At 42.0% G+C, this 16,929-nt stretch overlaps 1 protein-coding gene across 13 annotated transcripts in view; it reads left to right on the top strand.

Annotated features, from left to right (window-relative positions):
* Window positions 1-16,929, top strand: part of CSMD2 (CUB and Sushi multiple domains 2) — a 675,146-nt gene that overhangs the window by 444,222 nt on the left and 213,995 nt on the right. For all 13 annotated transcript variants that reach the window (XM_030823365.1, XM_030823367.1, XM_030823372.1 and 10 more), the window contains 3 exons: window positions 4,931-5,100; window positions 14,499-14,655; window positions 16,227-16,418. In XM_030823365.1, coding sequence (XP_030679225.1) covers window positions 4,931-5,100; window positions 14,499-14,655; window positions 16,227-16,418 — 519 coding nt within the window. The remainder of the gene's footprint in view (window positions 1-4,930; window positions 5,101-14,498; window positions 14,656-16,226; window positions 16,419-16,929) is intronic.

The following is a 16,929-nucleotide window of genomic DNA, read 5'->3' as shown; positions in this document are numbered from 1 at the left end:
CTGGATGGGCACTAGGTGGGCCTGTAGGAGGCGTGTATGAGCTTTGCCCGGGGGGAGTCCCCATCTGGAGGAGTAGGTGGGTGCTTTTACTAACCCAATGGCGGTGCTCACTCTTAGAGACGATTTAGGAAGCCTTCATCCATTCAGCAGGGGAGGACAAAAGGAACAGGGGCGAGGTCATTTATAGAGGACCCACTACGTGTCAGGCATCTGCTAGGTTCTGAAGATACAAAAGTGAACAAAACAGAGAAATTCTCCACTCGTGGTCCACATTCTGGTGGTGGGGACACAAGCTGTGAATATATAGATGTGTGATGTGTCAGGCAGTGTTGAGGCATACAGAGAAAAATTAAGTCAGCTTAGAAAGTGCTGGAGCTAGGGTTGCTCTTTTATCGTGGTGAGAAAAGGCCTCTCTGATGAGTTGACATTTGGCCAGAGGTAGATATCTGGGAGAAGAGGGAACAGAGGACCAAGACCCAAACCACGAGCATGTTCAGCACTTGAGGAACAGCTCACAGGCCAGGCTGGAGCAAGCGGCAGGGAGCACGGGAGATGTGGAGGTTAGAGGCAGCTGCTGGAAGTGGGAAGTGGGCCCTGCCTGCCTCCTTGCAAGAGCTTTAAAGAAGTCTGTTCAGAGCGCTGTGCCCAGGTAGTAGGGGAAGCAAGTATTGTCCCCAGGGCAGAGTGATTGCTGTCTGTCCCTAATGTATGAGGCTCCTGGGTGCCTGTTTGCTCAATCCTTATAATGTAGGGCTGGATAAAACACTAGCTGCATTCACGGGGTATTTTCCATGCTCACTGTTAGCATGGACCTCACATAAAGTGAAATGGTATATAAAACCCCATAAAAATATACAAAACAGATCAAAGCACTGCACTGACTGAAACAGGGACCAGCATCTCCAATGCCATGAGGTCAGCTATGCCTGAGACAAGTCCATGGAGCCCTCAGGCTATGCCGAGGACAGCTTAGACAGGCTGGCAAGATGAGCCGGGCCCAGGCTGTGTACTCATGCAGGCCAAGGTGGGGTCACTGCTCTGCCACTTACCAACGCTTAGATCTCAGGCAGGCCAGCAAACCCCCTCAGCCTCAGCTTCCTCGTTTATAAAACAGAGATAACAGCATCCAACTCACAGGCTTTACTCTACATTAGATGACATCATTTACATAAACCAAGAGGTGGCATATAATTATCAGCATTTTGCCAATAACCTTTTCATCTGTCTTTATCAATAACCAATTATTGTTATTTTGCCAATAACCTTTTACAATCTCAGAAAGGAAATATTAAAACAAAGAGCTGCAGAATTCCATTTCTGAACAATTAAATAACCCCAGAGTTTACTCCGTCTCCTATAACCATCCCCAAAGGCATCCACCCACCCTGATCTGGCCACACACACTCAGAAACACATAGAACCCCTCCACCCATCCCAGGAAGGTTCAGTTCACGTCTGGCTGCTAGCAGCTCCTTTAGTCTCTGGGAAAACATCATCAGCTAAATGGTTCTGGGGGAAATTCTTCTTGAATAGGATTAGCCAGGACCACAGATGCACACAGCCCTTAAGCTCTTGCCTCATTGATCTCATTACATAAACTCATTCTTTAACTTATTATTCCAATTACTGTTTGTTCATGACACCTCACAATATTTTCATTATTACATTTGTCTTCTGTTTCACATGTTATGAATAACACACAGTAATGATAATCACCTCTAATTACCACCAGCCCTGCTGCCGAGGCTCAGGCTGGAGGCATCTCGGGAATGCCCACCGGGGGCTGCTCCCAGTTGCCATGCAAATTGGTCCACATCGTGCTACCAGGAACATTTCCAGCTGAGAAGGAGATGAACAGCCCTGGGCTTTAATTCATGGTGTGACGTGGGTGGCGGGGAGGGAGGTGACATAGCCCCTGACATCAGGGGCCCCTGAATTTGATGTAGAAGAGACAGCCCTGACCCCAGGGGACCCCAGTCTGCAGCAGGAGACATGGCCCTGTCCTTGGGAATCCTGGTGTGATGGAGAATACCTAACCCTCTGCCTCAGAAGCCCCATGCTGATGGATAAGGTGCAACCTCTGCCCTTAACAAGACCCCTTCTGATGGGGGGTGACAGAAGTCACAGATGCCAGAATCGGCCGCAGCACTTTCCTGTGGATGTGACTGTTTCTCTGGAGCATTTATTTGTTTCCATTTGTGCCTGTGTATGGCTTCTAAGTTCATCTGTTCACCTCCCCTGTTACTTTGGAAACTCTCCTGGAAGCAAGTGCCCCGTCCCTCTATCCCTCCTGTCCCCTCCCTGGTGCCCAGGACAAAGGCCTGACAGGGAGTCAGGACCTGGGGATTGGCCAAGGACTGGCCACATCTAAAGCTATCAGCCCCTCCTTGTAAAGGTGTCAGGCGTGTGGGAAAGAGGAGAGGCTCGTGCCGGGGCGGAGGTGGGGCACATAGCTCTTCTGCGGGAAGCAGGGCCAGGAAGGAGGTCCAAAAACACACCCAAGCCCATGTTTAAGGGAAGCCAGCTGTTGAGAATTAGGCAGAGGGCAAGAGGCATCAGGAACTGTGAGGATGCTGTGAGCCTCGGGCAGCTAACGCATGCTTCCCATAAGCTTCTCAGGCTTTCTGCCAGTCCCAGAATCCAGGCAGTTAGGGTTCCAAACGGAAGCAGGTAAGCCACGTAGATTCACCTGGGACATTGGTGGAGGGGCTACTATGTGCTAACCATTCTCCTGTGTTTACCTATCTTACATATAACATCTCACGCATTGATTCTACAGTCTTATGAGAATGCTATTATTGTCCAGATGAAGGCAGATGAAGAGACTAAATTTCAGAGAGTTGACACAATGTGTCTAACTCCAAAGTCCATGATCACCCCGCTGCACCACAGGCCTCTGCCTAGATGGAGGGGAAAGGTAGTAATCTCAGAGAAAATGGAGAGACGCTTCAGAAGGCTGCCCATGTGATACGACTGAGCAATAAATGTTTACATATGCATGGCCCTAAGCAACTCCCCCTCTCCCCGACAAATCCTCACCCTCATCTGAGATCATCAAAGAAATGTACACATGCTGGAAACGTCTATGTAAATTATCAGCAGCCACTGCCCCCAGGGAGCCTGCCCACTGCTGTCCCTTGAGTTTTATGAGCCATCTCAGCACATTCATCATGATGTTTGGAAGTTTTGCAAACAGACTAAGTTTAAAAGTACTGTAAAGTTAGATTTCTCCTCCAAGAGAAATAAATGAGGCCATATATAAAGTCTTAGGAAACTGAAGCTGGTCCTGAATTGAGCAGGACACAGGGAGGAGGGTCCATTGAGAAAAGTAGGGACTTGGTGGTGGGACATGTGGCCCCCATCTTCAAAGGACTAATGAGCAGCCTTAGGACAAGAGAAAACACAAGATGCATAACTAAGCCCATGAGCAGTTCAGCTCTGAAGGTTTCCATGTGCTCCATCTATGCTGCCTCAGCCTAGTACGCTCCTGGCTTAGGGTAATAGGGGTTAACTATAAGGTCCAAGCAATGGCCCTTTGGTCAACTCCAGGGCTTTTCCAGCCACAGACTGTGCCTGGACTGAAGGATACTGAGGGGTGGTTTAGAGAAAACAGACTTGCTACCAGCTGCCTGAAAGATTCAAGGCATGCTCCAAATTCCCCATATGTCCACACAAATAACAGGCCTGCCATCTGGACTTGTATTTACATCCTTCCGGAACCTAATTATTATTTTTAAGACTGTACATCTTCTGAGGTCAGTGTACTCCATATCCATTCATTCATTCATTCAGTAAATATTTATTTTACAGACAATCCAAGCTAAGCCTTGGAAATTCATAGGTTCATCCAACATGACCCTAGCCCTGAAGTTACTGACAGTTTAGGTGGGGGACACAGGACAGGCAGCAAGCAATCAAGGTGCAATATGGGAGGTGCTCAGATACAGGAAGGAACAGGGAGGGGCCCCCCAATTATTAAAGATCCCGTCCCTCTGTGCGTGCCCTGAGCCTGCCCTGCCCACACCCTGTGTGGGTGTTAAGGAGAGAGTAACACGACCAAGCCCCAAAGGATCCACAGTGCAGTAGAGGACATAGAAATGTTAATAAATAAGTGAAGTAAAATGGGATGACTGCTATAAATAAAGGTATGAGAACAATGGGGAAAGAATGACTAATTCTGGAGGAGGAGAAGCAGTTTCCAGAGGAGGGTGTGATTTCATTAGCTGTTGAATGAAACAGGCTGCAATGAGACTGCTAAAAACTTTCCCCAGGACCCAGGAGGTTGAGTTCTCAGTCCCCTCCTCCTCGTGAATCCACAGAGAGGCTTGGTCTCAGTGGTTGAGTACCTGGTTCCTTATGTTTAAACCAGAAATGATCATTGTGCCTACCTTATGGGGCTGCTGTTGCAACTGATGACTGAAATGGTCCTTGTAAAGTGTCAATCATGCTGTTTTGCACATAAGGGTTAGCGATTATGATGTGATCTTGCCCCCTCTTAGTTCCTATTCTGTGATACGGAAAGGCTTCATCTCTCCTCACTTAACTGCCCCCCTCTTCCCCTCACCTCCTCCTCGGTCATTTCTGTTGCTACGCTACTATATGAATAGGTATGTCACACGGCTGCTTTATAGCACTGAAATTGTAAAGGGTGCCTGGTGGGTTAGCGTCTGTTTCTGTAGGAGAGAGACAGATGAACTGCACAAGAGACAGAAACAAAGCAGGCAGCACCATAGGTAGGGAAGTTTTGTTTTTTTTTTAAGTTTGAGAGGCATTTCTATAGATAGTCCAACAACTGGACAGACACACAGGCACCTTGGCAGGTAGGCAGGCAAACGACTTGTCATCTTTGTCAGGTTCTTCAGAGCTGTGAGTTGCTTTCTGGATGCAGCTGATGGGGGTTAATCTATGGTTATTGTGATTCTCTTTCCAGCTGAGTGTGGGAATTCGGTCACAGGCACTCAGGGTACTTTGCTGTCCCCCAACTTTCCTGTGAACTACAATAACAATCACGAATGCATCTACTCCATCCAGACCCAGCCAGGGAAGGGGATTCAGCTGAAAGCCAGGGCATTCGAACTCTCCGAAGGAGACGTCCTCAAGGTAAAATTGATCCATTTCAGAGTATGTGTGTTACACTATGAGTAGTCTGGTCAGTACTCACTCGTTTATCTCTGTGTGAGTGATCCAAACTTTCTCCTTCCTTCCTGAGTCCCAAGATACTGTCCTCACTCATCTGGGAGAAAGAGAGGACCAAAAGAGAGGGGTATATGGGTATCTAAGAATATGGTTTTAGAGTTTGTTTAGAAGCTGCCTGCTATCAAATGCATGTGTAATTGAGTATGGGTTGACTGCATAATAAAAGATAATAAGTCAGCTTAGGGAACATGACAAAACCCTGTCTCTACAAAAAATACAAAAATTAGCTGGGTGTGGTGGCGCATGCCTATCGTCCCAGCTACTGGGGAGGCTGAGGTGGGAGGATCACTTGAGCCAGGGAGGTTGAGGTTACAGTGAGCCGTGATCATGCCACTGCACTCCAGACGGTGACGGAGTCAGACCCTGTCTCAAAATAATAACAATAATAATAAGTTTGGTTGGAGCAGCCAATGGATCCAGTTTTCCATTTTGAGCCCTGACTGTCAACATGGATAATGAAGAGCTCGTAGAACATGTATATATATGCATGTGTGTGTTCGTTTGTGTAGCTATGTATTTATGGATATAGATGCTTTTTTAAATATGTTTCCACATGTGTATGAATCAGTGTCCATGTATTTGGTTTTGGGGATCTGTGTCTGCACACACCTGTGTCAGCATATTGTGTGTATGTGCACTTGTGTATTGCGTATATTTTGGTTGAATAACAGGCTATTGCAGTAACTCCAGTGTACCACGATGATGGCCTGGTGTGGCAGTGGGGTTAAAGAAAGTGAGTTCAAGACATATGTAAGAGAAAGAAATGATAGGACTTGGATTACAGAAAGGGTCATAGAGAGGGATTTGTTAAGACACGGAGCATATATGTCTTGTATTTCTTTGCATAAATACAAAGAATATGTGATTGAGTGCCTCCAATAATGTGTGGTGTGTGTCTGTGTAATCAAAGAGTTGAGCATGGAGAATTTATTAAAGAGCTGCCTTAATAAAATGAATGATAAGGAAAGCCTCATACAAAGCATGTTCATTTTCATCCTAGGCCAAGGAATGTTTTTAGCTTTTTCTAATATAGTTTTATTCCTCGTAGCCAGAGAAGTCCTTATATTAGAAAAAGTTGAACCAGAGCCCACGACTCTGGAAAATCCAAAGATAAACCATTAAATTTCCATGCTTTCAGATTATCTCCAGGTGTGATAAATGTGCTATCCTTTTTATGTACAGATGATGGACACTCTTGGCCAACCCCCCGGGGCATATGTCCTCTGGGGTGTATGGGGGGTGTGTATGTGTGTGTTTGTGTGCATGCACGTGCGTGTGTGTATGTTTGAAATGCATTTCTCACTCTTACCTAATCCTTTTTGAACCCAAGAAGATGCACTCGTGAGATCACTGGCTGGGACTGGATGTGCCTGAAATGCAATAGAACAATCCCATTGACTTCTTAAGCTCTGCTTTCCAACCCCACATAAAAACAGTGTGTGTCTCCCAACAAAAGAATACAAGACAAGGGTTTTATGCCCTTCCAATAACCATGTCTTTAGGCATCACCCTTGACCTTCACTTCTCTCCATCCATTTGAGTCTCAGAGGCTGCAATCAGTACAGCAGCACCAGAGGGACCTCCTCTCTGTAGAGGTGCAGATGGAGCGATGTGAGCTGGGCAGTGCAGAGGCTTTCTTGGATGAAGGCCATTAGCACAAAAAGCCAGCTTTGAGGCATAGTTTACAATTTTTAGGTTTTGAAAGGGAGTATAAGCAGTGGTTCTGTGCAAGTGACCTGATAGAGCCAGCAGAAATGGCTCCCAGGTTGCTGGAGGTCATATGGAGTAAGGCCGGTGCCCATGCTTCCTCGCTAAGGGGTCTAGATTCAGAATAGCACGTAAGACATAGTCAGTAGGTACGCACACTCAACGGCACCGTCAGAGTTCTGGCTTCAGGGTCAGGTGGGCAGCTTGGTAGATAAGCAGAGAGAGTCTTTCTGAGGTGGTCAGGGTAAGAAAGGAGGAGGGACATGCGGCATAAAACCTAGGTCAGAGTTCAGGGAGGACTAACAGAGGATGCGGGAGCCCAGGTGGTACACACACATGCGCACATGCACACACACACATGCATACACAAACATGCACACACATGCACACGCACACACACGCATACGCGCGCGCACACACACACTCTTTAGCACCAGGGTGGGAAATGCTCCTGCTACGGCCTCTTTGAGTTTAGCTCCTCTGCTCTCCCTTAAAGACTGCTGGGAGTTTCCATTCCCACTTTCCATTTTCCCTCTGTTGTGGTGTGCCAACAAGAACATTAACCAGATATGTGTAAATATTCAGTAGATTAGAAGAAGGGGACATGTCTGTGGAATCAGAGCTAATTGCCCCTCTGTAGGCAACAAAGAACAGAAACATACTTTAAAAGCTCCTAATTTGTATTCTTAAGAGAATTTCAGAGAATATTATATTTATGACACCAAAATAGGCAATAATGAAAACAGAACAATTGGAGATGAGGAGAGATTGAACAGAGATGAAAAACATGATCACCCAATTAAAAAATGGAATGGAGGCAATGAACAGAAGATGGTAAACCACAGAAAAATGAAATCAGTTTATTAAAAGATAAATTTCAGAACTTCTCCCACATCTCATAAGGAAATGAAAAAAAGGATTATTTTATATTAATAAAATGGATAATCAATCCACAGTAAAACTTTTATGTGCCAAATAACATAGCACGAATAAATTAAATAAAAACCGCTGGAAATGTAAAAAAATTTAATAAAGTTACAGCCATCATGGAAGCTTTTAATATACCTCTGTAAGTCTGTGACATATCACCTAACTTAATGATAAATAAGGATTTGTGTAGCTTGAATAATGTGACAGAATAAATCAGAAGAAATCAGAAGAAAGTAGGAGAAAGATACTTTTAAAGATAAAGGCAGAAATGACTAGAGAAACAAAACTAAAAAACAATAGCAATTGTCAACAAAACCAACTGTTTTTTTGAAAAATAATAAAGTAGACAATACTGGCAGAACTGATCAAGGAATAAAGAAGTCACAAATATATAATATTAGGAGTTGAAAAGGGACATAATCAAAGATATAGGAGAGATTATGGAAATAAGAAAATGTTTAGGGATCATGCCACTGCACTCCAGCCTGGGCAACAGACTGAGACCCTTTTTCTTTTTTTTTTTTTTTATTATACTTTAAGTTCTAGGGTACGTGTGCACACGGTGCAGGTTTGTTACATATGTATACATGTGCCATGTTGGTGTGCTGCACCCATTAACTCGTCATTTACATTAGGTATATCTCCTAATGCTATCCCTCCCCCCTCTCCCCCCACCCCACAACAGGCCCCGATATGTGATGTTCCCCTTCCTGTGTCTTAAGTGTTCTCATTTTTCAATTCCCACCCATAATGAGAACATGCGGTGTTTGGTTTTTTGTCCATGGAATAGTTTGCTGAGAATGATGGTTTCCAGCTTCATCCATGTCCCTGCAAAGGACATGAACTCATCATTTTTTATGGCTGCATAGTATTCCATGGTGTATATGTGCCACATTTTCTTAATCCAGTCTATCGTTGTCAACATTTGGCTTGGTTCCAAGTCTTGGCTGTTGTGAATAGTGCCGCAATAAACATACGTGTGCATGTGTTTTTATAGCAGCATGATTTAAAATCCTTTGGGTATATACCAAGTAATGGGATGGCTGAATCAAATGGTATTTCTAGTTCTAGATCCTTTAGGAATCACCACACTGTCTTCCACAATGGTTGAACTAGTTTACAGTCCCACCAACAATGTAAAAGTGTTCCTATTTCTCCACATCCTCTCCAGCACCTGTTGTTTCCTGACTTTTTAATGATGGCCATTCTAACTGGTGTGAGATGGTATCTCATTGTGGTTTGATTTGCATTTCTCTGATGGCCAGTGATGATGAGCATTTTTTCATTATGTCTTCTTTTGAGAAGTGTCTGTTCATATCCTTCACCCACTTGTTGATGGGGTTGTTTGTTTTTTTCTTGTAAATTTGTTTGAGTGCATTGTAGATTCTGGATATTAGCCCTCTGTCAGATGAGTAGATTGCAAAAATTTTCTTCCGTTCTGTAGGTTGCCTGTTCACTCTGCTGGTAGTTTCTTTTGCTGTGCAGAAGCTCTTTAGTTTAATTAGATCCCATTTGTCAATTTTGGCTTTTGTTGCCATTGCTTTTGGTGTTTTAGACATGAAGTCCTTGAGACCCTTTTTCAAAAAAAAAGAAGGAAAATATTTAGGAACAACTATAGGCCAAGAAATCTGAAAGCTCAGAAATTTTTATAGATAAAAAGTACTAATATTTTTAAAAATCTGAAAAAAACCAATAACCATTAAAAAATTATGATTCCCCCATATCCTCTCTCAAAAGCCTCAGGCCTTAACTATTTTACAGGTAAGCTTAACAAAATGTGAAGAAGCTATTAATCCCTGCAATAAACTGTTCAGAAAAGAGAAAAATAAAGAACCATCTCCCAGCTCATTTTTTCTTAATGAGGCAAGTAGAAACTTTGGTATCAACAAGTAAAATTATGGTTACCAGGGGATTGAGGGAATGGAGAGATGATGGTCAAAGTATAGAAAGCATCAATTAGACAGAAGAATTAAGGGTTTCTTTTTCCTTTGAGATGTATTGCACATTACATGTACAATATATGTGAATATAGCAAATAATAATGTATCATACATTTCAAAATCACTAAAAGAGTAAATTTCACATGTTCTCGCCACAAAAAAAGATAAGTATTTGAGGTGATGGTTATGTTAGTTTGATTTACTAAGTCCACATTGTATTCATGAATCATAACGTACTTTCTACCCCATGAATATATTCAGCTGTAATTTATCAATTTATAATTTAAAACAAAAATTTTAAAAAGAGCAGAAATCAGAAACTATTAGGTCAGGTGCACTTTTGATCATAGATCTAAAAATTCTGAGTATAAATCAGATTGAATTTGGCTGTGTATTAAAACAAAGATGAGACCATCCTGGCTAATACAGTGAAACCCCGTCTATAGTAAAAATACAAAAAAAAAAAAAAAAAATTAGCGGTGCGTGGTGGCGGATGCCTGTAGTCCCAGCTACTTGGGAAGCTGGGGCAGGAGAATGGCATGAACCTGGGAGGCAGAGCTTGCAGTGAGCAGAGATTGCAGCCACTGCACTCCAGCCTGGGTGACAGAGAGAGACTCCGTCTCAAAAAAACGAACAAACAAAGATGACCAAGTAGGTTTGATTCCAGGAATGTGAGGATGTGTCAAAATTAGAAAAGCTCATAATGTTATTTGTTAGACAAACCATATGAAATTGCTGTTTTTGTAGGTCAAAACTGTTAAAATATTGGCAATTTCATGGCTCAACCTAATAGCCTATAAACAGATTAGCAAAGAAAAAGACATTATCCTGCTAATACACCCCAAAGCATCATGTGATTAAGTTCAGCACCCACTCATGATTTTTAAAAACATCTCATAAAACTACAAATAGAACTTTCCTAACTTGATAAAAATACTTCTACCAAACGCCTATAGCAAACATTATACTTAATGGCAAAACTTCCTAAAGATTTTCAGTAAAGTCAAGAACAAGATCAATAGTTCCACTGTCACCAATAGAACGTAGCATTGTGCTGAACAGACATACCATTTCATTTATACCAGAAAAAGAAAAAAAGGAACTATAAAAATTAGAAAGGAATATAGAAAATTGTGACTTTTGTTTCAAAAATACAAAACAATCAACTAATAAACTCAAAATCAATAAGAAAATTCACAAAGCTTCTGGTGTTTCTATAACCAAATAAAACTTGCAATCAGGAGGGAAAGTCTCATTTATAATAGAAACAAAAACTGTAAGACACGTAGAAATAAGCCCTCCAAAATGTGCATAATCTTAACTGAGAGAAGATAAAATTTTATTTTGATATTGATGTAACTAAAATAAATGCAGGGAGATTTCATTCTCATGGATGCACAGAGAGTATGAAAAGGCAGGCAATTCACAGAAAAGGAAGTAAGAACTGTTGATAAACATATAAAAAGATGCTCAACTTCAATGGCGATCAAGGATTTACATATTAAAGTGAGATACCACTTTACACTCATCAAATTGGAAAACATCATAATGCCCTAAAATACCAAGTATCAGCAAGGATATAAAGCAATGAAAGCTGTCAGACGTTGCTGGTGAGAGAGCAAATTGGTATTCCTTTTCAAAGAGCAATCTGGTAGTATCTAACCAAATTGAAGATGTGTCATCCCCACAACCAGCTTTTCCATGCTAGATGTATGCTCTAGAGAAACTCAAGCACACGTGTGCAAGCGGACATGCAGGAATATTCATAGAAATTATGCTTACGTTGTTTGTAATTGTGTATAGAAAGCTTTCTGCTTAGCATATTCATTTTGAAACCCGCCATCTTGCTGACCTGCTTTATTGGATGTAATGGATGTGCATAGATTCTCTTGGATTTCTCAATCACCTGCACATAATGATGAATTGGACCATCAAGCAATATTGTTAGGAAATAAATGTATACAAAGGCCCAATTCCCAATAGCAATCAAAAATATAAAAATACCCAGGAATAAGTACAGAATGTTAGTGACAGACATAAAAGACAACTTGATTAAATGGAGCTAGACACCACGTATATGGATTGGAAGACTCAATATCACATAGATACATTTTTCTCAAATCCACCCATACATTTAATGTAGCTCAGTCAGAATTACACAAGTTTTGTTTTGGAGTTTTTTGTTTTACTTTTTATAATTCAGGAAAATTCTTCTTGAGTTTAGAAGAGTACATCTGGGAGAATTTTTTTTAAGTTAGAAGACAGATGAGGACTTTTCCTACTAATTATTTAAATATATTGTAAAGCTACAGTAACTAAAACAGTGTGGGTCATGCATAGGAATAGACAAATAGACAAATGCAGTAGAATAGAAAGTTGACAAAACCAAATGTATACAATTATATGTTAATTATATATGTGATAAAGATGGATTTAAAATTGGTAGTGTGTGGAATATTTACAAACAGAGTTTGGTTAAATGACTAATCTATCAGGGATTTAAGGTAGAATTGTATATCATATTCCAAAATAAATTCCAGGTAGATTTAAGGACATGAATTCTAGAGGAAAATATTGGTTTATTTATCATACATTTACTGAGTGAGCCTTATGTGCCAGAGCACATATTTTGGACACTGATATGTAAATAATTGTATTGCAGATTGGGTTAATTTTTATTATGGAAATTCCTGCCACCATTTAAATGCTGTTATGGAAAAAATATTTAATGACTTTAAAAATATACACATTATATTAAGTGAAAGAGCACGTTGCCCTATAGTGTCTATAATTCAATCTTATTGTTATAAAAAATTATAAAGACATAAATTTACATAAGGAAATAAATGCATAGAACAAAGCCTAGAAAGACACTTACCAACATGTTGTAAGTTCTGAAAGTTATTTGCACATTCTGTTTTATAAGTTTTTCTGCAATTAATATTTTATTGTAATGATGCAAGTAACATTTTTGTTCTTGATGAATTAGGATGAATTATGCTTGGAAATTAAGGAAAATATCCTGTTCTCATCATACTTTTTATTAATTAACCATAATTTCTTAATAACATCATATATCCAGTGAGTGTTTAAATTTCCAATTATCTCATAGATGTCATAATATTTTTTAAATTTATGGTTTATTTGAATCAGGATTCAATAAGGTCCACACATTAGATTCATTGTCTCATGTGTTTTTTAATCTATAGGTTTCTCCCTCCATCTCTTTTCTTTTCCCCCTTGTAACTTATTTGTTGAGGAAATCAGATCATTTGTTCGGTGGAACTTTCCACTCTGGATTTTGCTGAATGCCCTCACAGGGTATCATTTCGTATGTTCCTCTGTCCTCGGTATTTATTGCCTGTAAGTTGGAAATTGGATCCAGTGGCTTGATCTGATCAGGTCTGATTTTTTGGGCAAGATAACTCCGTGGGTGATGGTATATCTTTTATTAAAGAAACACATGGTGTCTGATTGTCTTTCTTACTGCAATTGATGATTATTATTTCTTATTGCAATTGATGATTCTTATTCCATTGATGATAAATGCCTTGGTCCATTGATTTCCATATGTTTTGGTGATTAAAAATATTTTTGTAACAGTTTAGGCTAAACTCTTTGAACTTGTATTATCTTGATGTCTGTTGGAACCCCGGAATTCACTCAGTCTATCAGTGATACACAGCAATTACACAAGGATCTGGAAACAGACTTCAGGCTCCCAGGAGCCTAAACAAATCTCTATAATATACAACACTGTTAGTTTGAAGGGTGGCTTCTTTTAGAAAGCTTTGCTTCATAAATAGTACAATGGAAATATTGTTCCAATTTGCTGGCAGCTGGCATCACATTGTGTGCCATGCACAAATATTCATCACCCACTCAGAGATCCCATCTTTGATATTTACAAAAGCACCAGGGGGTCTTTCACTCAATCACAACTTCTGTTGTTATTTGTACAATTATCTGGAAAGGAGCAGCAACCTCGAAACCTGGGGAGCCAGTTCATTATTCTGATGATTGTTGTCTTTGCTGGTACTAAGAAGTTCAGGGGACAGATGGAAACGAGGGAAGCCAGATGCCTGTACGATTCCACCCTTGGCAAGCCCAGCAGGCCCTAGCTGGAGCCCTCATTTAGGAGGGAAGGGGCAGAGGCTGAGCTTGGGGAAGAAAAAGTCACCATGACACACTGGTGTCTAGATCCCAGGGATGATGTCCAGCAGAGTGCTCAAGACAGGCTACTGCCACAGTGGGGTGGGATCAGGTGAGAGGATGGCTGCCTCATCTACTGGAAGGACAGGATTGAGGGTTTAGCAATGTAGAGATGAATGTTTTCAGCCTGTCTCTCTGAAGAAACAGATGGTTTGACGAGCAGGCAACCCAAACCTGGCCTCCCCAGGCTGCTAAAGAGCAAGCTGGTGCTACATGGGCATTGAGGGAACAAGAACAGATCTCCACTGGAAAGGTTAGAATAGCAGTCAGTTCCCAAAGACTAGATTCACACTAAAGATGGGCTGAGCATAGAACTGACATCAAGGGAAAATGAGATAACTTGCTCAGTTGATAGCTTCCCTCTGCCATCTTCCTTGCATCTGATAACTCACTGTGCCTCTGATAGTTGTTACCAGTGCTAAACTCCAGGAGTGTGGGTTGTGGGGTAAGAAAGTGTTGTTCAACATAAGGTCATGCTGACGACACTGGGCTGGGGGTCTCTCCTGTGTCCAGGTTTATGATGGCAACAACAACTCCGCCCGTTTGCTAGGAGTATTCAGCCGTTCTGAGATGATGGAGGTGACTTTGAACAGCACATCCAGCAGTCTGTGGCTTGATTTCATCACTGATGCTGAAAACACCAGCAAGGGCTTTGAACTGCAGTTTTCCAGTAAGTCTTTCTTGCATCCATGTGGACAAGGAAGTCAGGGTTTCCCATTTTATTCATTTATTTGAGCTTCTGCTTGCCGATGAGATACAAAGAATGTGCTCTTAAGACTGTTTTAAAATCCAATATGTGTCCATCAGTGGATGCATGGGTAAACAAAATGTGATATGTTCATACGATGGAATAGCATTTGGCCATAAAAAGGGGTGAAGTGGCCAGGTGCAGTGGCTCATGCCTGTAATCCCAGCACTTTGGGAGGCCGAGGCGGGTGGATCACAAGGTCAGCAGTTCAAGACCAGCCTGGCCAAGATGGTGAAACCCCGTCTCTACTAAAACTACAAAAATTAGCTGGGCGTGGTGGTGGGCACCTGTAATCCCAGTTACTCGCGAGGCTGAGGCAGGAGAATCGCTTGAACCCAGAAGGCAGAGGTTGCAGTGAGCCAAGATTGTGCCACTGCACTCTAGCCTGGGTGACAGAGCAAGACTGTCTAAAAAAATAAAAGGAGTAAAGTACTGATACGTGCTTTGACATGGATGACCCTTGAAAAGATTGCACTAAGTGAAAGAATCCAGTCTCAAAGGCCACATATTGTTTGAGTTCCTTCATATGAACTGTCCAGTACAGGCAAATCCATAGAGCGAGAAAGTAAAGGGCAGTTACCTAGGGCTGAGGGAGTTGGGGGGAACATGTGTATGGAACTTCTTTTTGAGGTGACAGAAATGTTCTAGAGCTGATTATGGCAATGGCTGTACAACTCTGTGAATCTACCAAAAGACATTGGATTGGACACATCAGATGGGAGAATGTATGGTATGTGAATTGTATCTCAATAAATAAAGCTATTGGGGAAAATAATGCACGGAGTATAGTCAGGCTTCCCCTCGTCTGAGCTCAAGGCTGCCTGGCAGAGGATCCTTGCCTGTTACAACAAGAGGTTCAGTGGAAGAGTAATTAGAGACACCTTTGAATTCCATTTCTATCATGTGAAAATTGTGTAAGTTTGGAACAGTTTATTTAACCTTCCCAAATCAATGCTCTCCATTGTAAAATGCAGATAATTATACCCACCTGTAAGACTCCTGTGACTAACAAATGAGAGAGAACACATGTATAGCACCATGGAGTGGGAGCTCTACATAAATCCGTTTCCTATTCCAGCCCATTTCAACAGCGTATGTTTAAGCAGGTCATAACTAAGCTTTTAAACATACATTTAAAGTGACTTCTCCATACTACTCCGTCTTATCAGAATGTCTCAAGGAGCAAAATGAAAAGAATGCTCCTGCTAGCAAAAATGCTATGGGGTCAAACGAAAGAAATAGAACATGCAGACCTTAGGCCTGAAAACTATTAAAAGCAGAAATCATCTACATATAGCAACAGAGAAATGAATGTTCCTTAATAAACCCTCAACTGAGCATAGAAATGGGGAAATCCTGACTGGTGAATCCATCAGAAGCCAGGGTCTGTGGTTGAGACAGCTTCCTTGAGGACGTGGGCTTTGAGGGAAGAGAGGAAGCATGGTTTCTGCCACAATAGGTCTTACTCACTCTACCTCTTCTCTCCTCACCAGGTTTTGAACTCATCAAATGTGAGGACCCAGGAACCCCCCAGTTTGGCTACAAGGTTCATGATGAAGGTCATTTTGCAGGGAGCTCCGTGTCCTTCAGCTGTGACCCTGGATACAGCCTGCGGGGTAGTGAGGAGCTGCTGTGTCTGAGTGGAGAGCGTCGGACCTGGGACCGGCTTCTGCCCACCTGTGTCGGTAGGAGGGCTCTTCCTCTGCAGGGAACCCTTGGGTCTCCCATAATACCAAGTTCTAGCCCTGGTCTCATTCCAGTTAGACCCCATGCTCCAGGGCCTGGGGGCCATCTACTTGGACTGAATCCTCTTGCTAAAAGGCATCATGGTTCACCTGCACCCCTTCTCCACTTCTTCACTTTCACACCTCATTACACCCATGCAGCAGTGCAGTCAGGTGGGTGGCTTGCCTTTGTCGCACATTTAGCAAGTGGGACCACAGCCAAGTCATGCCCTCAAAATTGTAACACGGGTGATAGCGATGAGGGGGGAGAGTCCATTAGAAAGGGAGAGATGGGGCTTTTGCTTGAGTTCCAGGGCTTATTGTAACACCAAGACTCAAATGAGTCTCCCATCCGCTTTGGGTCTCAGTTTCCCTGTAGGAAAAATGGGGCTCATTCTCCGTTTTCTGGAGGAATGTCAAAAGAAAGAGTAAGATAAAGAACAACCATTGCTCTCACTGATAAAGAATGCAA

This window comes from Nomascus leucogenys, chromosome 12 (genome assembly GCF_006542625.1).
Source record: "Nomascus leucogenys isolate Asia chromosome 12, Asia_NLE_v1, whole genome shotgun sequence".
In the NCBI taxonomy this organism is placed as follows: domain Eukaryota; kingdom Metazoa; phylum Chordata; class Mammalia; order Primates; family Hylobatidae; genus Nomascus; species Nomascus leucogenys.
This window is presented reverse-complemented; position numbering and strand designations above follow the sequence as displayed.